This window comes from Salmo salar, chromosome 23, assembly GCF_965601325.2.
Source record: "Salmo salar chromosome 23, fSalSal1, whole genome shotgun sequence".
In the NCBI taxonomy this organism is placed as follows: domain Eukaryota; kingdom Metazoa; phylum Chordata; class Actinopteri; order Salmoniformes; family Salmonidae; genus Salmo; species Salmo salar.
The window spans coordinates 15,024,906-15,047,827 of record NC_138313.1 but is presented as its reverse complement, the minus strand read 5'-3'; the positions used below and the strand labels follow the sequence as shown (position 1 = coordinate 15,047,827).

General features: G+C 44.2%; 1 protein-coding gene and 1 long non-coding RNA gene across 4 annotated transcripts in view; one reads left to right on the top strand and one right to left on the bottom strand.

Annotated features, from left to right (window-relative positions):
• LOC106584195 (trafficking protein particle complex subunit 8) overlaps positions 1-22,922 on the bottom strand; it is a 106,172-nt gene that overhangs the window by 21,378 nt on the left and 61,872 nt on the right. For all 3 annotated transcript variants that reach the window (XM_014169191.3, XM_014169189.3, XM_014169190.3), the window contains 8 exons: positions 21,053-21,247; positions 19,042-19,217; positions 18,727-18,801; positions 18,445-18,571; positions 17,903-18,060; positions 16,902-17,383; positions 12,189-12,342; positions 11,787-11,883 (listed from right to left, as the gene is read on the bottom strand). In XM_014169191.3, the coding sequence (XP_014024666.1) occupies positions 11,787-11,883; positions 12,189-12,342; positions 16,902-17,383; positions 17,903-18,060; positions 18,445-18,571; positions 18,727-18,801; positions 19,042-19,217; positions 21,053-21,247 (1,464 nt within the window). The remainder of the gene's footprint in view (positions 1-11,786; positions 11,884-12,188; positions 12,343-16,901; positions 17,384-17,902; positions 18,061-18,444; positions 18,572-18,726; positions 18,802-19,041; positions 19,218-21,052; positions 21,248-22,922) is intronic.
• Positions 21,910-22,922, top strand: part of LOC106584196 (uncharacterized) — a 31,333-nt gene continuing 30,320 nt past the window's right edge. The window contains exon 1 of the long non-coding RNA XR_001323709.3: positions 21,910-22,273. This is a non-coding gene — a long non-coding RNA (uncharacterized LOC106584196). The remainder of the gene's footprint in view (positions 22,274-22,922) is intronic.

Below are 22,922 nucleotides of genomic sequence, written 5' to 3'. Positions count from 1 at the left end.
TTCAGGCGGGTTTCGGAGCACTACGTGATTTTCTGTACACACACACACACACACAGGAGTGACACAGTGTGGGACTTAGACACACAGAGCCTGCAATAGTTACCGGCGTTCGAACCGTAAAAAAAACTGACCTAGAGCTCTGAAACTTTATAAACCTGTTCTAGGGCTTAAGTCGGTAGTGCACGGTGAGTTGTGTGGCTCTAGGAGGTTCTCAGGCCGAGAAACAGCCTCAACAATTTGCAATAACTTCAATTCATTTTGAACATTGCAAAAATGACAACATTTAGAAACGTCCCAGAATCACAAGACTAGGTGCATTGAAACCGCCTCGGCCCATAAAGACAGACCCTAATGTATGTCCGATAGTTCTTTCAGGGACCCCATAGCAACGGCCAAAAAAAAGTGCATTTTCAGCACTAATGAAGGCCGCTGCTCGGTCTCCGAATGACCTATCGAGACGAAACTCGGGGTCGTCTCAGCTAGGCCTACTCAATGTCAGAACTGGACATGCAGCTCGAATGTAACTGTTTTTTATTTATTTAATGGTTTAAACAGAAGGGGGCCGGCTCTGAAATGCGTGATAGTTGGCTTCTAAAAGAGTTGGACAAAGTGAGTTTGGTGTCAGTATGTATAAATTTGGTGTCAGTATGATATCTTATTGACTGATGGCAGTATAATATATTGGCAGTGTACATTTCCAATGTATTTAATGAGGGATTTATCACCATCAAATGGAAAGGCTGAAATCAAGACCAACGAGCGATGGAGAGGAACCATTATCACTGCTCGGCCATCCCGACTTCAACGAGCCAGTCAATGGGGCATTTCTGCAGTATATTAGAGCATGTCCAATTCGTGATGGTAAACGCCCATTGTAAGACATCGCAAATGGACAGTTTACATTTGTCCATTTCCAATGTATTTAATGAGGGATTTTCCATCACCAAATGGACAGGCTGAAATCAACACCAACAAGCGATTGGACAGTGTCCATTACATATATGCTATATTGTCAGTGTGAGTATGCTCTTCTGCAAGTTGACAGTGTCCATCGCTAATGTATGTCCATAAGGACTACCCATTATGAAATGGACATGCTGAATCAACATCAATGAGAAATTCTTACTTTCTATTGACAAATAGACCTAGGTTGATTCAGGGCTTATATATACTGCTCAAAAAAATAAAGGGAACACTTAAACAACACATCCTAGATCTGAATGAAAGAAATTATCTTATTAAATACTTTTTTCTTTACATAATTGAATGTGCTGACAACAAAATCACACAAAAATAATCAATGGAAATCCAATTTATCAACCCATGGAGGTTGATAAAAATAAAACAAGTCAAAATGAGGCTCAGTAGTGTGTGTGGCCTCCACGTGCCTGTATGACCTCCCTACAACGCCTGGGCATGCTCCTGATGAGGTGGCGGATGGTCTCCTGAGGGATCTCCTCCGAGACCTGGACTAAAGCATCCGCCAACTCCTGGACAGTCTGTGGTGCAATGTGGCGTTGGTGAATGGAGCGAGACATGATGTCCCAGATGTGCTCAATTGGATTCAGGTCTGGGGAACGGCGGGCCAGTCCATAGCATCAATGCCTTCCTCTTGCAGGAACTGCTGACACACTCCAGCCACATGAGGTCTAGCATTGTCTTGCATTAGGAGGAACCCAGGGCCAACCGCACCAGCATATGGTCTCACAAGGGGTCTGAGGATCTCATCTCGGTACCTAATGGCAGTCAGGCTACCTCTGGCGAGCACATGGAGGGCTGTGCGGCCCCCCAAAGAAATGCCACCCCACACCATGACTGACCCACCTCCAAACCGGTCATGCTGGAGGATGTTGCAGGCAGCAGAACGTTCTCCACGGCGTCTCCAGACTCTGTCACGTCTGTCACGTGCTCAGTGTGAACCTGCTTTCATCTGTGAAGAGCACAGGGCGCCAGTGGCGAATTTGCCAATCTTGGTGTTCTCTGGCAAATGCCAAACGTCCTGCACGATGTTGGGCTGTAAGCACAACCCCCACCTGTGGAAGTTGGGCCCTCATACCACCCTCATGGAGTCTGTTTCTGACCGTTTGAGCAGACACATGCACATTTGTGGCCTGCTGGCGGTCATTTTGCAGTGCTCCTCCTGCTCCTCCTTGCACAAAGGCGGGGGTAGCGGTCCTGCTGCTGGGTTGTTGCCCTCCTACGGCCTCCTCCACGTCTCCTGATGTACTGGCCTGTCTCCTGGTAGCGCCTCCATGCTCTGGACACTACGCTGACAGACACAGCAAACCTTCTTGCCACAGCTCGCATTGATGTGCCATCCTGGATGAGCTGCACTACCTGAGCCACTTGTGTGGGTTGTAGACTCAGTCTCATGCTACCACTAGAGTGAAAGCACCACCAGCATTCAAAAGTGACCAAAACATCAGCCAGGAAGCATAGGAACTGAGAAGTGGTCTGTGGTCCCCACCTGCAGAACCACTCCTTTATTGGGGGTGTCTTGCTAATTAACCTATAATTTCCACCTGTTGTCTATTCCATTTGCACAACAGCATGTGAAATTTATTGTCAATCAGTGTTGCTTCCTAAGTGGACAGTTTGATTTCACAGAAGTGTGATTGACTTGGAATTACATTGTGTTGTTTAAGTGTTCCCTTTATTTTTTTGAGCAGTATATATATATATATATAGATATATATATATATATATATATAGATATATATATATGAGAGAGAGAGATAGAGATATATATCTCTATCTCATTGGGACATTTCTTATGCCATTTGGACATGGTTCACTGAGTTTTGGGTTCGGCGACTTCCTATGATCATATATGGCCAATGGACTAAACATAGGCCTTATGGACAAACTCAATAAAATAAGACAAATGTATGTCCATACGGTTACTACATATGTATAATTGGGACCTGACGTTGTGACCATTTCCCATATGAAAATCTATGGTGGAGCGGGCTCACCCCCTATGGGATATTTGGTTTATTACACTTGGTTTTGATGAACTGCCGTCCATTTGAGTGGCATTTGCAATTGTGTATATGGTTAGCCCAATGTCAATAAGTTGCCATTCATTTGTCCATTTTATGGGGGTCTTCCCTTACCTAAATGGATCAATTGAAAGTGTGGGTTCACAGCTACAGTCCAGATGTGCTGGTCATTACTGAGACGTGGTTTAGAAAGAGTTGAATACTGATGTTAACCTTGCTGGTTATAACCTTTTTTGGCAAGACAGATCTTCCAAAGGTGGGGGAGTGGCAATCTTTACCAAGGATCACCTTTAGTGCTTGGTTGTTTCCACCCAGTCTGGCCCCAAACAATTTGCTGGATTTAAGCATTACATTTTCAAATAGCTCTTTGTTGACAGTTGCTGGGTGTTATCGTCCTCCATCAGCACTGGCCTGTACCCTATATGCCCTAAGCCCTCTCCTGGCCCCTTACACTAAGTCTGAATTTGTCCTGCTAGGTGATCTAAACTGGGACATGCTTAAACCACGTGACCAAGTGCTAAAGCAATGGGACTCCCTAAATCTTTCTCAGTTTACCAATCCCACAAGGTATGACTCAAAACACTCAGAAAAGGCTACTCTCCTCAATGTTATCCTCACAAATTATCCTGAGAGGTATCAGTCTGGTGTTTTCTGTAATGATCTTAGTGATCACTGTTTTACAGCCTGTGTTCGTAATGGCTGCTCAGTGAAACGACCTGTCCTGATTTGTCACAGACGCTTGCTAAAAACTAATGAGTATGCTTTCCTTTATGACCTGGCCTCTGTAAATAGGTATGGAATCAGCTTGATCCCTTCTGCCGAAGACACTTGAACCTTCTTTTTGATATTTTCAGTGATATTGTTAACAAACACGCCTCCATAAAGAAAATGAGAATTAAAAACAGGTTCAGCCCCTGGCACGACCGTGATCTAGCAGAGTTACTCCACCTCAAGAATTGCATTTGGCGAAAGGCTCGGCACACACTCAGGCTGACTGGCTCTCATTCAAGCAAATGAGAAATAAGTGCACTTAAGACTATCTGGAAGGCCAACGTTAGTTACTTTAAGGAGCAGTTCTCTCTGTGGGTCTAACCCAAAGAAGTTCTGGAAAACAATTAAAGACCTGGAGAATAGATCCTCGTCCTCACAGCTGCCCATGTCCCTTAATGTTGATGTGGTTGTTACTGACAAGAAGCACATGGCAGAGCTTTTTAAATCACTTCATTAAGTCAGGATTCCTATTTGACTCAGCCATGCCTCCTTGCCTGTCCAACATTTCCTCATCTCCCACCCCTTCTAATGCGACTAGCTCTGATGCTCCTCTCTCTTTTTCCCCTGCCCTGCTACAAAGTTTCTCCCTGCAGGCGGTCAGTGAGTCCGAGGTGCTAGAGGAGCTCCTTAAATTTGACCCCCCAAAAAACAATTTCTTCTTTTCGGTTGCTGCCCCTACAATCGCCAAGCCTGTCTCTCCTCTCTGGGGAGGTTCCCATTGCTTGGAAGGTAGCCACAGCTCATCCTTTATTTAAAGGGGGAGATCAAGCTGATCCTAACTGTTACAGGCCTATTTCTATTTTGCCCTGTTTACCAAAGGTGTTGGAAAAACTTGTCAATAATCAATTGACTTGCTTTCTTGATGTCTACAGTATTCTCTCTGGTATGCAATCTGGTTTCCACTCAGGTTATGCATGTGTCACTGCAACCTCAAAAGTCCTCAATGTCACCATTGCCCTTGATTCTAAGCAATGTTGTGCTGCTATTTCTATTGACTTGGCCAAAACCCCTTACATTCTTGAGGGCCGGCTAAGGAGTATTGGTGTCCCTGAGGGATCTTTGGCCTGGTTTGCTAACTACCGCTCTCAAAGAGTGCAGTGTATGAAGTCAGAGCAGCTGCTGTCTCAGCCACTGCCTGTCACCAAGGGTGTACCCCAATGCACGATCCTAAGGCCCACGCTCTTCTCAATTTACATCAACATAGCTCAGGCAGTAGGAAGCTCTCTCATCCATTTATATTAATGTCCAACAAGCTTTCTCTACGCTTAACCTTGTTCTGAACACCTCCAAAACAAAGGTAATGTGGTTTGGTAAGAAGAATGCCCCTCTCCCCACAGGTTTGATTACTACCTCTGAGGGTTTAGAGCTTTAGGTAGTCACCTCATACAAGTACTTGGGAGTATGGCTTGACGGTACACTGTCCTTCTCTCAGCACATATCAAAGCTGCAGGCTAAAGTTAAACCTAGACTTGGTTTCCTTTAATCGCTCCTCTTTCACTCCAGCTGCCAAACTAACCCTGATTCAGATGACCATCCTACCCATGCTAGATTACAGAGACATAAATTATAGATCGGCAGGTAAGGGTGCTCTCGAGCGGCTAGATGTTCTTTACCATTCGGCCATCAGAATTGCCACCAATGCTCCTTATAGGACACATCACTGCACTCTATACTCCTCTGTAAACTGGTCATCTCTACATACCAGTTGCAAGAACCACTGGTTGATGCTCATTTATAAAAGCCTCTTAGGCCTCACTGAGATATTTACTGCAACCCTCATCCTCCACATACAAAACCCGTTCTGCCAATCACATTCTGTTAAATAAAGCACAGACATCACTGGGTCGCTCGTCTTTTCAGTTGGCTGCATCCAGCGACTGGAATGAGCTGCGACAAAACACTCAAACTGGACAGTTTTACCTCAATGTCTTAATTCAAAGACTCAAATCATGGACACTTACTGACAGTTTTGGCTGCTTTGCGTCATGTATTGTTGTCTCTACCTTCTTGCCCTTTGTGCTGTTATCTGTGCCCACTAATGTTTGTACCATGCTTTGTGCTGCTGCCATGTTGTTGCTACCATGCTGTGTTGTCATGGGTTGTTGCCATGGTGTTGTTGTCGTCTTAAGTCTCTTTATGTAGTCTTGTGTTGTCTCGCTTGTCGTGATGTGAGTTTTGTCATATATTTTTAACCCCAGCCCCCGTCCCCGCTGGAGGCCTTTTTCCTTTTGGTAGGCCGTCATTGTAAATAAGAATTTGTTCTTAACGGACTTGCCTAGTTAAAAAAAAAGAAAAACGCACCCTTGGACTGTCTGAAGGCATGCTAATAAATGATTTAGCTCTGTATCGGACAAGGCCAGCTCTCTTCACTGCTAACAAAGAGCATATTTTAAATGTCAATTGTTAAGTTAACCAATTAAAGTCTAAGAGTGGGTGATGATTCAGAGAGCTAACAGGTTGGCTGCTCTCCCTGCATGCGCACACACAAAGCTATAAAAGCCATCTAATGTTCTAACACATTGATGTTCTTTTCAGCTCACTAACTACCATTATGGGCCATCTGCAGCTCAGTTGTTCTAAGTGGATAGTGTGTGCGCGATTTGTGTTCTAAGCCCACGGATATGTGTGTGTGAGATTAACAAATAGTGGTGGGGGGGAAACAAGTTACTTATCAAGTTATTATTTTTAGACATAATGATATTTAACTCGAAGTATCGATTTGTAAAAAACTTTTGTTTACACACACAATGAAACATTAGGAACACTCTCTTTCCATGACAGACTGACCAGGTTAAAGCTATGATCCCTTATTGATGTTACCTATTTAATCCAGTGAGTATGTCAAGAACGGCAACGCTGCTGGGGTTTTCATGCTCAACAGTTTCTTGTGTGTATCAAGAACGGTCCACCACCCAAAGGACATCCAGTCAACTTGACAACTGTGGGAAGCACTGGTCAACATTGGCCAGAATCCCTTTGGAATGCTTTTGACACCTTCTAGAGTCCATGCCCTGACAAATTGAGGCTGTCAACTCAATATCAGGAAGGTGTTCCTGTTTTGGACACCTACTCATTCCAGGGTTATTATTTTTTATATTTTCTACATTGTAGAATAATAGTGAATACATCAAAACTGTGAAATAACACACATGGAATCATGTAGTAACCAAAAGAGGTGCTAAATCAAAATATATTTTAAATTTTAGATTTTTCATAGTATCCACCCTTTGCCTTGATGACAGCTTTGCACACTCTTGGCATTTCCACAACCTGCTTAATGGAGGTAGTCACCTGGAATGTATTTCAATTAACAGGTGTGCCTTGTTAAAAGTTAATTTGTGGAATTTCTTTCCTTCTTAATGCGTTTGAACCAATCAGTTGTGACAAGGTAGGAGTGGTTTACAGAAGATAGCCCTACTTGGTGAAAGACCAAGCCCATATGTAGGTCAGTCAATCCGGAACATTATTGGAATTGTCTCAACCAGCTTCATGAGGTAGTCACCTGGAATGTATTTCAATTAACAGGTGTGCCTTGTTAAAAGTTAATTTGTGGAATTTCTTTCCTTCTTAATGCGTTTGAGCCAATCAGATGTTTTGTGACTAGGTAGGGGGGTATACAGAAGATAGCACTATTTGGTAAAAGACCAAGTCCATATTAAAAATGGCAATAACAGCTCAAATAAGCAAAGAGAAACGACGGTCCATTACTTTAAGGCATGAAGATCAGTCAATACGGAAATTTCAAAAAGTTTCCATAACTTTTGAAAGTTTCTTCAAGTGCAGTCGCAAAAACCATCAAGCGCTATGAAACTGGCTCTCATGAGGACCGCCACAGGAAAGGAAGATCCAGAGATTACCTCTGCTGCAGAGGATAAGTTCATTACAGTTACCAACCTCAGAAATTGCAGCCCAAAAAAATGCTTCAGAGTTAAAGTAGCAGACACATCTCAATATCAACTGTTCAGACGAGACTGCGAGAATTAGGCCTTCATGGTCAAATTGCTGCAAAGAAATCACTAAAGGACACCAATAAGTAGTAGAGATTTGCTTGGTCGAAGAAACACAAGCAATGGACATTATGGTGGAATCTGTCCTTTGGTCTGTTTAGTCCAAATTTGAGACTTTTGGTTCCAACCGCTGTGTCTTTGTGAGAGGCAAAGTAGGTGAACGGATGATCTCCGCATGTGTGGTTCCCACCATGAAGCATGGAGGGGGTGCTTTGCTTGTGACACTGATTTATTTAGACATTTCTAAGTGACCCCAAACTTTTGAACGGTAGTGTGTGTGTGTATTTTGAAATGTCCTTGTTTTTGATAGAAAAGCAAAAAAATATACATATAACATTTTAATGGACATTTTTTGCTCATGTGTATATATGAGCAAAAAAATAATAATTGAGATGGATAGATATATCTATATCTATATATATATATATATATATATATATATATCTATATATATATCTATATCTATATCTGCTACTGTTGGTCAGCTGTACCTGCGTCAATACTTTATTTTTTTCATCCTATAGCTTGTCCACTTTTTTTCTAGCGAACCAACATGTTTTCATCACTTCTACTACCCCTGAAGTAGAAGTCTCTCTACAGCAGACATAGTGAGCAATATGTTTGGAACATCAAATTGCAGTATTGAATCGCAATACATATAGAAACGTGAGAATCTCATTACATATTGGCACCTAAGTGTTGTGATAATATCATAATGTGAGGTCCTTGGCAATTCCCATCCCTATTAACAAACAGCAATTACTATTATAGAAGGAAAACATGATGTAGCTAAATGTATTGTATGTAGCCAACGAGCACTTGCACTCCAGCCACAGGCTGTGAACTAGTATGATCGCAGAGGAACAGAGAAAGGAAGAGAGAGAACAATGGAAAAAGGGGGAGGAAAGGATAAGAGATAGTATTGGCAGAGGAGTGCGGCTAATGACTGTGTGCGTTATCGAGTCATCCTGCTGTGGCTAATTAGCACGTCAGCAGTGCGGCGTAGCACACGTACTGGCAGCTGTCTGCACGCCACACACACACCACCACACACCCCCCCCCTTGAGGAAGAATAACACCCACAGATAGCCATTCTGATTAAATGTGACTGTGTAATGTTATGGGGGCAAGTCTACTGTGCTGGGGGGGGGTCTCTTTCCCACTCTGTTCTGGTCACTTTGCCACAATTCCATGTGTGATAACAGAGCAAAAATGAGCAAAGTGACCGACATCCAGACATGCCATCCCTGTGGTGTGTGTGGTGATTCCTGGAACTATAATATAACACACTGAACTAGGGAGTGGCTAAAAGTTCACTCTGCTATGTGTCCTGGCCACCGACCACGCCACTGGTCATCAGTCATGAAGCTGGTTCCCACGGGGATAGTTTAACCAGCCTCGCAGAGAGCTGAATAACATGAGCTGGATCTGAATCAAGGTACACTATATATACACACACACAGACACAAAAGTGTGGACACCCCTTCAAATTTGTGGTTTCTGCCATTTCAGCCACACCTGTTGCTGACAGGTGTTTAAAATCGAGCACACAGTCATGCCAACTCCATAGACAAACATCAGCAGTAGAATGGCCTTACTGAAGAGCTCAGTGACTTTCAACGTGGCACCATCATAGTATGCCACCTTTCCAACAAGTCAATTGGTAAAATTTCTGCCCTGCTAGAGATGCCCTGGTCAACTGTAAGTGCTGTTATTGTGAAGTGGAAATGTCTAGGAGAAACAATGGCTCAGCCACAAAGTGGTAGGACAAATAAGCTCACAGAACAGGAGCGGCGAGTGATGAAGCGCAGTAGTGACACACACAGTTGAAGTCGTAAGTTTACATACACCTTAGCCAAATACATTTAAACTCAGTTTGACAATTCCTGACATTTAATCCTAGTAAAAATTCCCTGTCTTAGGTCAGTTAGGATCACCACTTTATTTTAAGAATGTCAAATGTCAGAATAATAGTAGAGCATGATTTATTTCTTTCATCACATTCCCAGTGGGTCAGAAGTTTACATAGTCTCAATTAGTATTCGGTAGCGTTGCCTTTAAATTGTTTAATTAATTTTGGTCAAACGTTTTGGGTAGCCTTCCACAAGCTTCCAACAATACGTTGGGTGAATTTTGGCCCATTCCTCCTGACAGAGCTGGTGTAACTGAGTCAGGTTTGTAGGCCTCCTTGCTCGCACACGCTTTTTCAGTTCTACCCACAAATTTTCTATAGGATTGAGGTCAGGGCTTTGTGATGGCCACTCCAATACCTTGACTTTGTTGCCCTTAAGCCATTTTTCCACAACTTTGGAAGTATGCTTGGGGTCATTGTCCATTTGGAAGACCCATTTGCGACCAAGCTTTAACTTCCTGACTGATGTCTTTTGATGTTGCTTCAATATATCCACATAATTTCCCTACCTTTCCCTACCTCATGATGCCATCTATTTTGTGAAGTGCACCAGTCCCTCTTGCAGCAAAGCACACCCACAACATGATGCTGCCACCCCCGTGCTTCACGGTTGGGATGGTGTTCTTCAGCTTGCAAGCTACCCCCCTTTTCCTCCAAACATAACAATGGTCATTATGGCCAAACAGTTCCATTTTTGTTTCCTCAGACCAGAGGACATTTCTCCAAAAAGTACTATTCATGTCCCCATGTGCAGTTGCAAATCGTAGTCTGGCTTTTTTATTGCGGTTTTGGCGTAGTGGCTTCTTCCTTGCTGAGCGGCCTTTCAGGTTATGTCGATATAGGACTCGTTTTACTGTGGAAAAAGATATTTGTACCCGTTTCCTCCAGCATCTTCACAAGGTCCTTTACTGGAACGGGTCATGCTGAATCAGGAAAGGGTCTTCCCCAAACTGTTGCCACAATGTTGGAAGCACAGAATGATCTAGAATGTCATTGTATGCTATAGCGTTAAGGTTTTGCTTCACTAGAACTAAGGGGCCTAGCCCGAAACATGAAAAACAGCCCCAGACCCCCGTGCACAAAGCCAGGTCCAAACAGAAATGGTTTGTCGAGATCTGTGTGGAAAAACTTAACTGGCCTGCATAGAGCCCTGACCTCAACCCAATCGAACACCTTCGGGATGAATTGGAATGCCGACTGCGAGCTAGGCCTAATCGCCCAACAGTACCCACCTCACTAACGCTTGTGGCTGAATGGGGGGCGCTCGCATAACTATAGGATAGCATAAAAAGACACCAATTGTAAGCCCCTCTGGATAAGACTGTCTATTAAATGACTAAAATGTGATTCTAAAATGATCTGCGACTTAGGAGCATAGAATATTCAGTACCCTACCCTACCAAATGAAGGGCTCCCAAGTTGCGCAGTAGTCTAAGACACTGCATCTCAGTGCAAGAGGCATCACTGCAGTACCTGGTTCAAATCCAGGCTGCATCACATCCGGCAGTGATTGGGGGTCCCATAGGGCGGCGCACAATTGGCCCAGTGTCGTCCGGGTTTGGTCGGGATAGGCAGTCATTGTAAATAAGAATTTGTTCTTACTTGCCTAGTTAAACAAAGGATAAATTAAATAAACTAGATAGCCCAATCAAGGTAGCCACCCTCCAAACAAGTGAACCTCACTGATCAAACCACCAAAAGGCATCTATCTAATGAACTTAACAGCTATGCAACACAACCCAACAAACCAAACCAGTGGATGAAGTGAAACGTTCCTAAGCCAGTCTGCCTGCTGCCACATTGCTAACTAGGAAATGACTTAGTTTCCACAGACAGCATATCACCTAGTGATAGACTCCTCAGCAACACAAAAACCTAAATCAAATCCTTCCAAATGATATAACGGAAAGACACCGAGCTAAATAATTGAGAGAAAAGATTTAAACGCCACAAACAAACTTCTTAAGTCAAACATCTTTGAATGGAAATGCACAAATCAAAAGCTGAGACCGAAATGTCAGTCATCCTGTAAATGAGGTTAAGACTATTTGTAGTCCCTTCTGAGAGGGCTACGGAAAGCAAATAGGGACAAACCTTTGTCTTCTGCTGGGTTTATACACTTGTGTAGTCTCCACTGTTTACTGCTGCTAGAGACTTGTGCAATGTGAAACTCACGCACCCCAGCCTCGCTCTGTAGAAAGAGAGAGCGCGAATACGTATCATAACGACCAGCATTTAAAGTCAACACATTGAACATCAATGTCTGTCATAACATTCATGTGTACATCAAATCTTTACATCAGCATGCCTGTACAGAACACAAAAGCGGAACCTTGAATAACAATGTTCCATCAAAAATCAGCTTAACTGCGAGTGATTGTGTGACTGAAATAGAGAGAGACTGAAATAGTATGTGTGTGTATGAGTATTACAATGGAACGTGTTAGTGTGTGTGTATATATAGCATGCTTGTGTGCGCATGCCTGTTGAGCTCACCGAGTTGATGTTCTCCACGTCAACAAAGACCAGCATGCTGCCGTTCCTCTCCTCCTCCTCCTCCTCAGGCAGTGTGTTACTACGGCAAGCTGTGGCCCGAACAGACAGCGAACGACTGGCACAAATAAATACTGTGTGACGCAACACCCTGTGACTGGGGGGGTGAGAGAGAGAGGGGGAGGGAAATAGAGAGAAGGGGCAGGGGGGTAAGGAGGGGGAGAGAGAGGGGTTTGAGATGGAGGAAAGCAGAGAACGTGAGTGGAGTGACAGAAGGAGAGCAGAAGTTAGATGGAGGGATGTTAAAAAGAGAAATGGGTGGAGGGAACAAGAGATGAGGAAAGAGATTGAGTTCATGTAATGCATTTCCAGCTCATAATCATCATGCTTAGTAATGCAGCAGGCTCACCATAATTGAAACTACGGAAACCAAGTTAAAAGTAAACAATTTAATTTAAACAGATGATCAGGCACATTCTGTAAGATGTGAAAGGTCCTTTATGAGGAGAAAAAAGTATTACTTTCTAAAGTGGCTTTTCAAAAGTGCCCCAATTTGATCTCCAATGAGCTAATTTTTTATTTTATTTCACCTTTATTGAACCAGTTGAGAACAAGTTCTCATTTACAACTGCGACCTGGCCAAGATAATGCAAAGCAGTGCGACACAGAGTTACACATGGAATAAACAGACGTACAGTCAATAACACAACAGAAAAAAATCTATATACAGTGTGTGCAAATTAGGTAAGATTAGGGAGGTAAGGCAATAAATAGGCCGTAGTGTCCAAATAATTAAAATTCAGCTATTAAACACTGGAATGGTAGATGTGCAGAAGATGAATGTGCAAGTAGAGATACTGGGGTGCAAAGGAGCAACATTAAAAAAAAGTCAATATTCGCAGGGCCTTCTTTTTCAAGACCTTTGCAATCCGTCCTGGCATGCTGTCAATTTACTTCTGGGCCACATCCTGACTGATGGCAGCCCATTCTTGCATAATCAATGCTTGGAGTTCGTCAGAATTTGTTGGTTTGTTTGTCCACCCGCCTCGAGGATTGACCACAAGTTCTCAATGGGATTAAGGTCTGGGGAGTTTCCTGGCCATGGACCCAAAAATTGATGTTTTGTTCCCCGAGCCACTTAGTTATCACTTTTGCCTTATGGCAAGGTGCTCCATCATGCTGGAAAATGCATTGTTCGTCACCAAACTGTTCCTGGATGGTTAGGAGAAGTTGCTCTTGAAGGATGTGTTGGTACCATTCTTTATTCATGGCTGTGTTCTTAGGCAAATTTGTGAGTGAACCCACTCCCTTGGCTGAGAAGCAACCCCACACAGGAATGGTCTCGGGATGCTTTACTGTTTGCATGAAACAGGACTGATGGTAGCGCTCACCTCGTCTTCTCCGGACAAGCTTTTCCCGGATGCCCCAAACAATCGTAAAGGGGATTCGTCAGAGAAAATGACTGTACCCCAGTCCTCAGCAGTCCAATCCCTGTACCTTTTGCAGAATATCAGTCTGTCCCTGATGTTTTTCCTGGAAAGAAGTGACTTCTTTGCTGCCCTTCTTGACACCAGGCCATCCTCCAAAAGTCTTCGCCTCACTGTGCGTGCAAATGCACTCTCACCTGCCTGCTACCATTCCTGAGCAAGCTCTGTACTGGTGGTACCCCGATCCCGCAACTGAATCAACTTCAGGAGACGGTCCTGGCGCTTGCTGGACTTTCTTGGGCACCCTGAAGTTTTCTTCACAACAATTGAACCGCTCTCCTTGAAGTTCCGATAAATGGTTGATTCAGGTGCAAGCTTACTGGTAGCAATATCCTTGCCTGTGAAGCCCTTTTGTGCAAAGCAATAACGACGGCACGCGTTTCCTTGCAGGTAACCATGGTTGACAGAGGAAGAACAATGATTCCAAGAACCACTTAGAAATACACACCTGTATTGAAATGATACACAATATGCTTCAGGCAGTGCTTAAGTTTGGCCGGTACTCATCGTACGTTTTCTACTGCTTGATTACACCCATCAAGTCCACTCAACAGAATATTTGCTCTAAAATGTGCGAAATTACCACTGAAAGAGACTAATGTAATATTTTTTTTTTTTTTACTTAAATCATATAATTTTATCATTTAACCTGTTAGGGCTAGGGGGCAGTATTGGCACGGCTGGATAAAAACGTACCCGATTTAATCTGGTTACCACTCCTACCCAGTAACTAGAATATGCATATACTTATTACATATGGATAGAAAACACCCTAAAGTTTCTAAAACTGTTTGAATGGTGTCTGTGAGTATAACAGAACTCATTTGGCAGGCAAAAACCTGACAAGGTTTCAGGCAGGAAGTGGCCTGTCTGACAAGGTGTCGTTCTTTTTGTCTCTGTTTATTGAAGAGTGAGGATCTTAGCTGTCCCGTGACACTTCCTACGGCTGCCATAGGGTCTCAGAAGGCGGCAAAAAGCGGAATCGTGGCTTTGCAGGCTCTGGCTGAAAAAAAGTAGCGCGTTTGGGTAGTGGCTGGTTACAGTACTGTGAGACTCAGGCTCGTGCCCGCGTCGACCGAAAGCTTTGTTTACTTTCCTCAGTTTAGCTAAATGGACATTCCCGGTCGGAATATTATCGCTTTTTTACGAGAAAAATGGCATAAAAATGGATTTTAAACAGCGGTTGACATGCTTCGAAGTACGGTAATGGAATATTTAGATTTTTTTTGTCACGAATTGCGCCATGCGCACGACCCTGATTTACCATTTCAGATAGTGTCTGGGACGCACGAACAAAACGCCGCTATTCGGATATAACGATGGATTATTTTGGACCAAACCAACATTTGTTATTGAAGTAGCAGTCCTGGGAGTGCATTCTGACGAAGACAACAAAAGGTAATCAAACTTTTATAATAGTAAATATGATTATGGTGAGTGCTAAACTTGCCGGGTGTCTAAATAGCTAGCCCGTGATGCCTGGGCTATGTACTTAGAATATTGCAAAATGTACTTTCACCAAAAAGCTATTTTAAAATCAGACATATCGAGTGCATAGAGGAGGTCTGTATCTATAATTCTTAAAATAATTGTTATGCTTTTTGTGAACGTTTATCGTGAGTAATTTAGTAAAATGTTAGCGAATTCCTCCGGAAGTTTGCGGGGGGTATGCTAGTTCTGAACGTCACATGCTAATGTAAAAAGCTGGTTTTTGATATAAATATGAACTTGATTGAACAAAACATGCATGTATTGTATAACATAATGCCCTAGGGTTGTCATCTGATGAAGATCATCAAAGGTTAGTACTGCATTTAGCTGTCTTCTGGGTTTTTGTGACATTATATGCTAGCTTGAAAAATGGGTGTCTGATTATTTCTGGCTTGGTACTCTGCTGACATAATCTAATGTTTTGCTTTCGTTGTAAAGCCTTTCAAAAACCAGCTTTTTACATTAGCATGTTTTGTTCAGAACTAGCATACCCACCGAACACTTCCGGTGAATTTACTAAATTACTCATGATAAACGTTCACAAAAAACATAATTATTTTAAGAATTATAGATACAGAACTCCTTTATGCAATCGCTATGTCCGATTTTAAAATAGCTTTTCGGCAAAAGCACATTTTGCAATATTCTGAGTAGATAGCCCAGCCATCACGGGCTAGCTATTTTGACACCCACCAAGTTTGGACCTCACCAAAATCAGATTTACTATAAGAAAAATTGGATTACCTTTGTTGTTCTTCGTCAGAATGCACTCCCAGGACTTCTACTTCAATAACAAATGTTGGTTTGGTTCAAAATAATCCATAGTTATGTTCAAATATCCTCTGTTTTGTTCGTGCGTTCAAGACACTATCCGAAGGGTGACGAAGGGTGACGCGCCCGACGCGTTTCGTGACATATTCCATTACCATACTTCGAAGCATGTCAACCGCTGTTTAAAATCAATTTTTATGCGATTTTTCTCGTAAAAAAGCGATAATATTCCGATCGGGAAACCCTGTTTTCGTTCAAAGACGAAAAATAAAAACATGGTGTTGGCTCGTGCACACACCCCCAGTCTCATTGTTCTCTGATCGACCACTATCCAAATGCGCTACTGTTTTTCAGCCATGGCCTGCAAAGGCATCATTCAACGTTTTGCCGCCTTCTGAGAGCCTATGGGAGCCGTAGGAAGTGTCACGTTACAGCAGAGATCCTCAGTTTTCAATAAAGAGAGTGTGGAAGGCCAATAAATGGTCAGAGAGGGCACTTCCTGTAAGGAATCTTCTCAGGTTTTTGCCTGCCATATGAGTTCTGTTATACTCACAGACACCATTCAAACAGTTTTAGAAACTTTAGGGTGTTTTCTATCCAAATCAAACAATTATATGCATATTCTAGTTTCTGGGCAGTAGTAATAACCAGATTAAAATCGGGTACGTTTTTATCCGGCCGTGCAAATACTGCCCCCTACCCTAGAGAGGTTAACAGGCAGCTCTCTCTCCCCTTTCTGGATGGCTGGTGTAGGCCTAATGTGCGATGAGTAACAGGTTTCTCTCTTGAATAACTCTGCCCTATCGGATTATGAAAGGATGCTCTTTCGCTCTCCCCTACCTGATTTGGTTTCTCTCCCCTGCTTCAATGGCTGTTCTAATGTGGCTTTTCAGTATGTAGTGTGTATCATACTTTGTTCTTGAATAACTCCCATACCTGATCTTGGCTTGTGTAGTGAATATCCTACCTGATCTTGCCTCCCTGCTCAGCGCTCTCGTAGTAGAACAGGAAGTGGATCTCGTGGACTCCTTCCTGGTCTGGTCCTCTCAGCCACAGGGGCAGCTGGGTAGATTCTCCAGGCTTTAGTGTCCCCTCTCCTAGAGGGATCTCCGTTATCCCTTTACCCCCCGTGCCGGCCACTCCTCCTCCCCTCAACCCTATCCCTGACCCAAAGTCCCCCTCTGAAACCAGTGTCACCGCGGCAACGGACCCGGGTGTGGCGCCAGGGGGTGTGGCCAGGGTCTTGTAGGCGGAGCAGTTTTCAAAAGAGGTGGGGCTGAGGGGGGTGAGAGGTGTGGCTAAGGAGGAGCTTCCAAAGGTAAAGAAGTCTGGGTGCGTGGACGCCACCCGCAGACCACACAGGGTAACGCGACTCACGTTACAGAACTCCACGTAAGCCTTCCTGATCTCACCACATAGCAGGGCAGTAGGGAACTGGAGGAAGAATACCTGGGGGGGGGGGGGGGGGGAAGAGGGGGGGGAAGAGGGGTGGGATGGTGATAGAGAAATGGGGACAGAGAGAGGTTAGTTAGTGTGTGACCAGTTACAGTGTAACAGTCCTTCTCAGGAGATTGGCAGATAAATAAAGCAGTGATAGGGAGGGACTTGGCTGCCAGTCATTTGAATATAGACTAGTCTGAATCCATCCCATAATTACTCATATACTGCCCAGTTCAATCTAAATGGTAATACATCTCAGAAATTGAAAAAGTAGATGGGGGAAAAAAGTAGATGAAATCTACCATAGACCAATTCACATCACTGGTGTGAAAACAGTCATACAGGGAAAGAGAAGGGCAGACAGCAGAGGATAAAGGACGAGCCCTGAATCAAACATTCACCCCCTAGCCATTCCTGTGAATCTAATAATTACTTCCACCAATCCAATCCTCTCAGATCTACAGAAGTGTCCAGTGAGTAGGGACCTAGAGATCAAGGGGCTAAGGGTTGATTTGGAATTGAGAATACCTCTAGCAGGGGCATGGGAGGAGTGATGGTGGGGTCAAGACGTCGGTCAGGACCGTGGCTAACTGAGGTCTTCTCCTCTTTGGTCTGGTTCAACCGCGGTCCCTGGATCTCTAGGTCCTGTCGACCACGAACTGATGTCCCCTCTGCCGCTGAGGGACCTGTTGAGAGGACCGCAACCACAACGCTCAGGTGAGAGGGACCAAAACAAGATTATAAACCAGGTGGTTCAAGCCCTGAATGCTAATTGGTTGAAAGCCGTGGTATATCAGATCCTATTCCTCGCGAATGACAGAAAATTACTATTTACTGGTCTAGTTACATTGGTAACCAGTTTATAATAGCAATAAGGCACCTCGGGGGTTTGTGGTATATGGCCAATATACCACAGCTAAGGTCTGTATCCAGGCACTCCGTGTAAGCTGTGCTAAGTACAGCCCTCAGCCATGGTATATTGGCAATATACCACACACCCTCGGGCCTTATTGTTTAATTATAGTACTGGTTTCACTGTGTGTGTGACTGCATGACCATGTGTATGTTACCTTCGCTCTGTGAGGCTGCGGTGCTGTTGATAGTAGTGTCTCCAGTAGAGGAGGTAGAGGCCAGGTTATAGACTAGACCCAGGATGTTGAGCTGACCTGTCTGGTGGGGCAGCAGCTTCAGACGAGCCTGAGGGAGGAAACAGAGGAATCAGAAAGAGAAGAAATTGATAAAGACTTTTAAGAAGAAAAAGAAGAGACTGTGGGTCGGACAGAGAGAATTAGGGCGAGAGAGGGGAAAGACAGCAAGAAGAGAGAACTAGAGAATCATAAAAGTCAGCTTACCAATTTCGTCTCCTCAGGGCTCAGGTAGAACTCTGGGATGACTTCTGTGGCAATGACGTCATCTTTCTGTGGGGTCTGCAGCAAGAGGGATTGTAAAAAGTAGAGGTTAAATGAGCCTGCTGATGACATTTGCAGACATGAGCCGATTTAAGAATAGTAGGGCTATATTCAACAGGCACCAAACGAAAGAGAACAAACAAACTGAGGGACTTATCCAATAATAAAAAGGTGTTTTTGTTTCAGTGTGTACTTATGATACGACCCTGCTCTTACAGCACTGTAGCCTCAAAGACCAAAGGTAAAACACACTCTTACCCTGGGAACGCTGGCCTCCTTCTCGTTGCTGATGGCCACAGCATCTCCGACCGAGTCTTCCTGCGGTTGCGGTCGATTGAAGTCTTTGAATGTGAACTTCCAGAGCAGCGAGAGGTCAGAGAGAACCAGTGGAACCTTCAGAGGGTTCCGGAACACCACCTCAACTATGATGGGTTCTAGAAAGAGAGAGAAAGAGAAACGAGGGGCAGATTGAGTGAGCGACGAGGTTAGAGCGAGCGACGAGGGGCAGAGCGAGAGAATGCGCGAGCGGTGAGCGAACGACGAGGGGCAGAGCGAGAGAACGCGCGAGCGACGAGGGGCGGGTAGAGCGAGCAACAGAGGCGAGTGACGAGGGGCGGAGTGACGAGGGGCGGGTAGGGCGAGCGGCGGGTAGGGCGAGCGGCAAGGGGCGGGTAGGGGGAGCGGCGGGTAGGGGGAGCGGCGAGGCGAGTGACAAGGGGCAGAGCGACGAGGGGCAGAGCGACGAGGGGCAGAGCGACGAGGGGCGGGTAGGGCGAGCGGCGGGTAGGGCGAGCGGCGGAGTGAGAGACAAGAGGCGGAGCGAGGGAGCGACGAGTGGCGGAGCAACGAGGAGCAGAGCGACGAGGAGCGGCGAGGGTAGGGGGAGCGGCGAGGCGAGGGGCGGGTAGGGGGAGCGGCGAGGGGCGGGTTGGGGGAGCGCCGAGCGACGGGTTGGCCGAGCGACGGGTTGGCCGAGCGACGGGTTGGCCGAGCGCCGAGCGACGGGTTGGCCGAGCGACGGGTTGGCCGAGCGCCGAGTTGGCCGAGCGCCGAGTTGGCCGAGCGCCGGGTTGGCCGAGCGCCGGGTTGGCCGAGCGCCGGGTTGGCCGAGCGCCGGGTTGGCCGAGCGCCGAGCGGCCGGGCGAGGGAGGTAGCAGCGAAAGGGATAGCGAGGTAGTGGCGAAAGGAAGAGACAAGAGGAAGGGAGCAGGATGAGAACAGACAACTTCTAAAATGTATTAAATTACTAAAATTGTCAATCTACACAATATACCCCATAATGAGAAAGGGAACTCTGGTTTTTAGAAAGTTTTTCAGGTTTGAGACCAGAGTGCTGGAGTCGCCTCTTCACAGCTGACGTTGAGACTTGTGTTTTGCGGGTACTATTTAATGAAGCTGCCAGTTGAGGACTTGTGAGGCGTCTGTTTCTCAAACTAGACAGTCCAACATACTTGTCTTCTTGCTCAGTTGTGCAGCGGGGCCTCCATTTCTCAGAACAAGAATAGACTGACGAGTTTCTGCAGAAAGGTCTTTGTTTCTGGCCATTTTGTTATCGAACCCACAAATGCTAATGCTCCAGTTACTCAAATAGTCAAAATAAGGCCAGTTTTCTTCCTCCTTTAATCAGAACAAGTTTTCAGCTGTGCTAACATAATTGCAAAAGGATTTTCTAATGATCAATTAGCCTTTAAAATGATAAACTTGGATTAGCTAACACAACGTGCCATTGGAACACAGGAGTGATGGTTGCTGATAATGGGCCTCTGTACGGCTATGTAGATATTCCATTAAAAAAACAGCTGTTTCCAGCTACAAGTCATTTACAACATTGTCTACATTGTATTTCTGAACAATTTGATGTTAATTTAATGGACAACAAAAAAAAGTGATTTTCTTTCAAAAACAAGAACATTTCTAAATGACCCCAAACTTTTGAACGATAGTGTACATCTGCAAAAAAGGACAGAAAACTGTTTTTGCTTTGTCATTATGGGGTATTGTGTGTAGATTGATGAGGGAAAAAATGTGTTAAAAGTCAAGGTGTCTGATTACTTTCCTAAAGGCACTGTATGTGAGGATAGTGAAATCAATACTATTTATAATGTGCGTGTGGTTGTAGGTGAAGGGTTGTCTGAGTGGGCTAACTATCAAGCTATCAGACGTATAGTTGAATAGAAGAAAGAGAGAGATGAGGGAGTGGGATAAGAAAAGAAAAGAAAGCCGTGCTAAAAGGAGGAGGGATGAGAGACAGGAGTGCTAGTGTAGTTACCCTCCACAACAGCAAGTGGGAAGCGGAGGTTGTCCGTCTGACTGTTCAGGCAGCACTGGGTGGGTTGAAACGTTGCTGGAACGACCCCACGTTTTGCGGCGGCAACCACCTGTTCCTCGAGGTCCTGCCACATGGCAGCTAGGTCCCGGTCAAACTCCTGGTCCAAGGACACGTGGGTGGCTGCCTGCTTCTCACCTGATTAATAAATCAATATCACAATCAATTAGAGATGTAACAATTCACCGATATGCATCAGCTCCAAAAATATCTAATCTTTGTGAAAACTGCGTCTCCTTCTTCAGTGTCGAACTAAGCATGTCATTGTGTTGACAGTCATTGATCTACAAGTCATTTTGCATGTAAAAAACCCCCCAAAAAACAAACAGGCATTATCACTAGCTGATAGAAATTCTTCGATGTTTAAAGAGAATGATTAAATAATTCCACCCTGAAACCTAATTATTAGTGATATGGTTTATTTGTAAGTCGCTCTGGATAAGAGCGTCTGCTAAATGACGTAAATGTAAATGTTATGTAGCCTGTATAATGAGTAACTAAAATGTTCAGCATAAATCTAACTAGGTTGGACTGGGGAAGAGAGGAATGTTGGTGTGTGTGTTAAGTAAACACCAAGAACCGTTAAACTGTGGTTGACCTGCCCTAGCTTGAACTCTGAGGGTTTATGATATGAGAGGGAGTACCCCTCAAGGTTTCCCTAATCTCAGAGGAATGAAACTGTTGGCTGGGTAATGCTCTACAGTGTTGAGAGTTCTGGGGAAGAAGATAACTAACTCTCCTTAATGTTCGTGTGTATGTGTGTGCATAAATAAGAAGCCTGGTATATAATTGATGTCTTTGTATATGAACTACAGAGCGCCCTCGTGAATAAACATTCTTGACTATTGTAAGCTGGGAATTCTGTCTGTTTTATTTAAACCAGAACTTTATTAACTCTGAGTTGCAGACGGAGTATTTTAATTGAAGTTCAGTTTATGAACATTGAGAACATAATTCTCATAGCAATTGGTCCTTCGAGCCGGATCCAAAAATCTGTCCCTGTCTTCCTAAGGTAACACACCGAAAACCGTGCACGGGCGGGTCATCGACCCGTAAATTAAAGACCTGTCCCCTGAAATTGGGGTTCCATAACATATATCTAAGATCGACAGAGACGGTGACGGGATCCAACCTACATTGCTTTTCCCAGCCTAGAAGACGAAGGTCAGTAAATCTTTATTCACGGATTTGGGGAATTGACGTCTGGGTTACATTCAGAGAAATATTTTTATGATTCTTGTGTGGTTTGGACATTGAGCTCTAGATCTGATTGGGCATTCTAACCTGGTGACCTGTCTTTAGAATTTTGTGTAGAGAACCCTGATATAGGTAGTATTCTATGCAATTGGAAGATAGGAATTGGATGTAGAAGCCACCTAGGAATTGTTAAGTCCTCAGTGACTTTGTCCGAAACGTCATTGGGTATCTGCACTACCAGTGTAAACTAGCTAATATTGAGATCTAAGCGAAATATTGGTTAAACCTGATCAAGGATATACTAGCAATTGAGTAAGAGAGTAAAAGAACACACCCATAGAAGGTAAAAAGCACATACACATAGATTGTGAGGAGAACAACAACAGTAATTGAATAACATGGGTGGCAAATCCTCAAAGGAGGATCCAGGATTAACCGGAGATGAGCGACATATGGAGTTAAAAGCTAAGAGAAATATCTATTTTGGTCCAAAGTGGAGAAAAGTATGAATTTGATGGAAGTTTGGATGTAGAGAATTTGGGACTAATGATAAGACAGAGACAACGAGAGTAATGAGAAATTCTTGGACATTTATATTAGGGCTATTTTCTGGGGA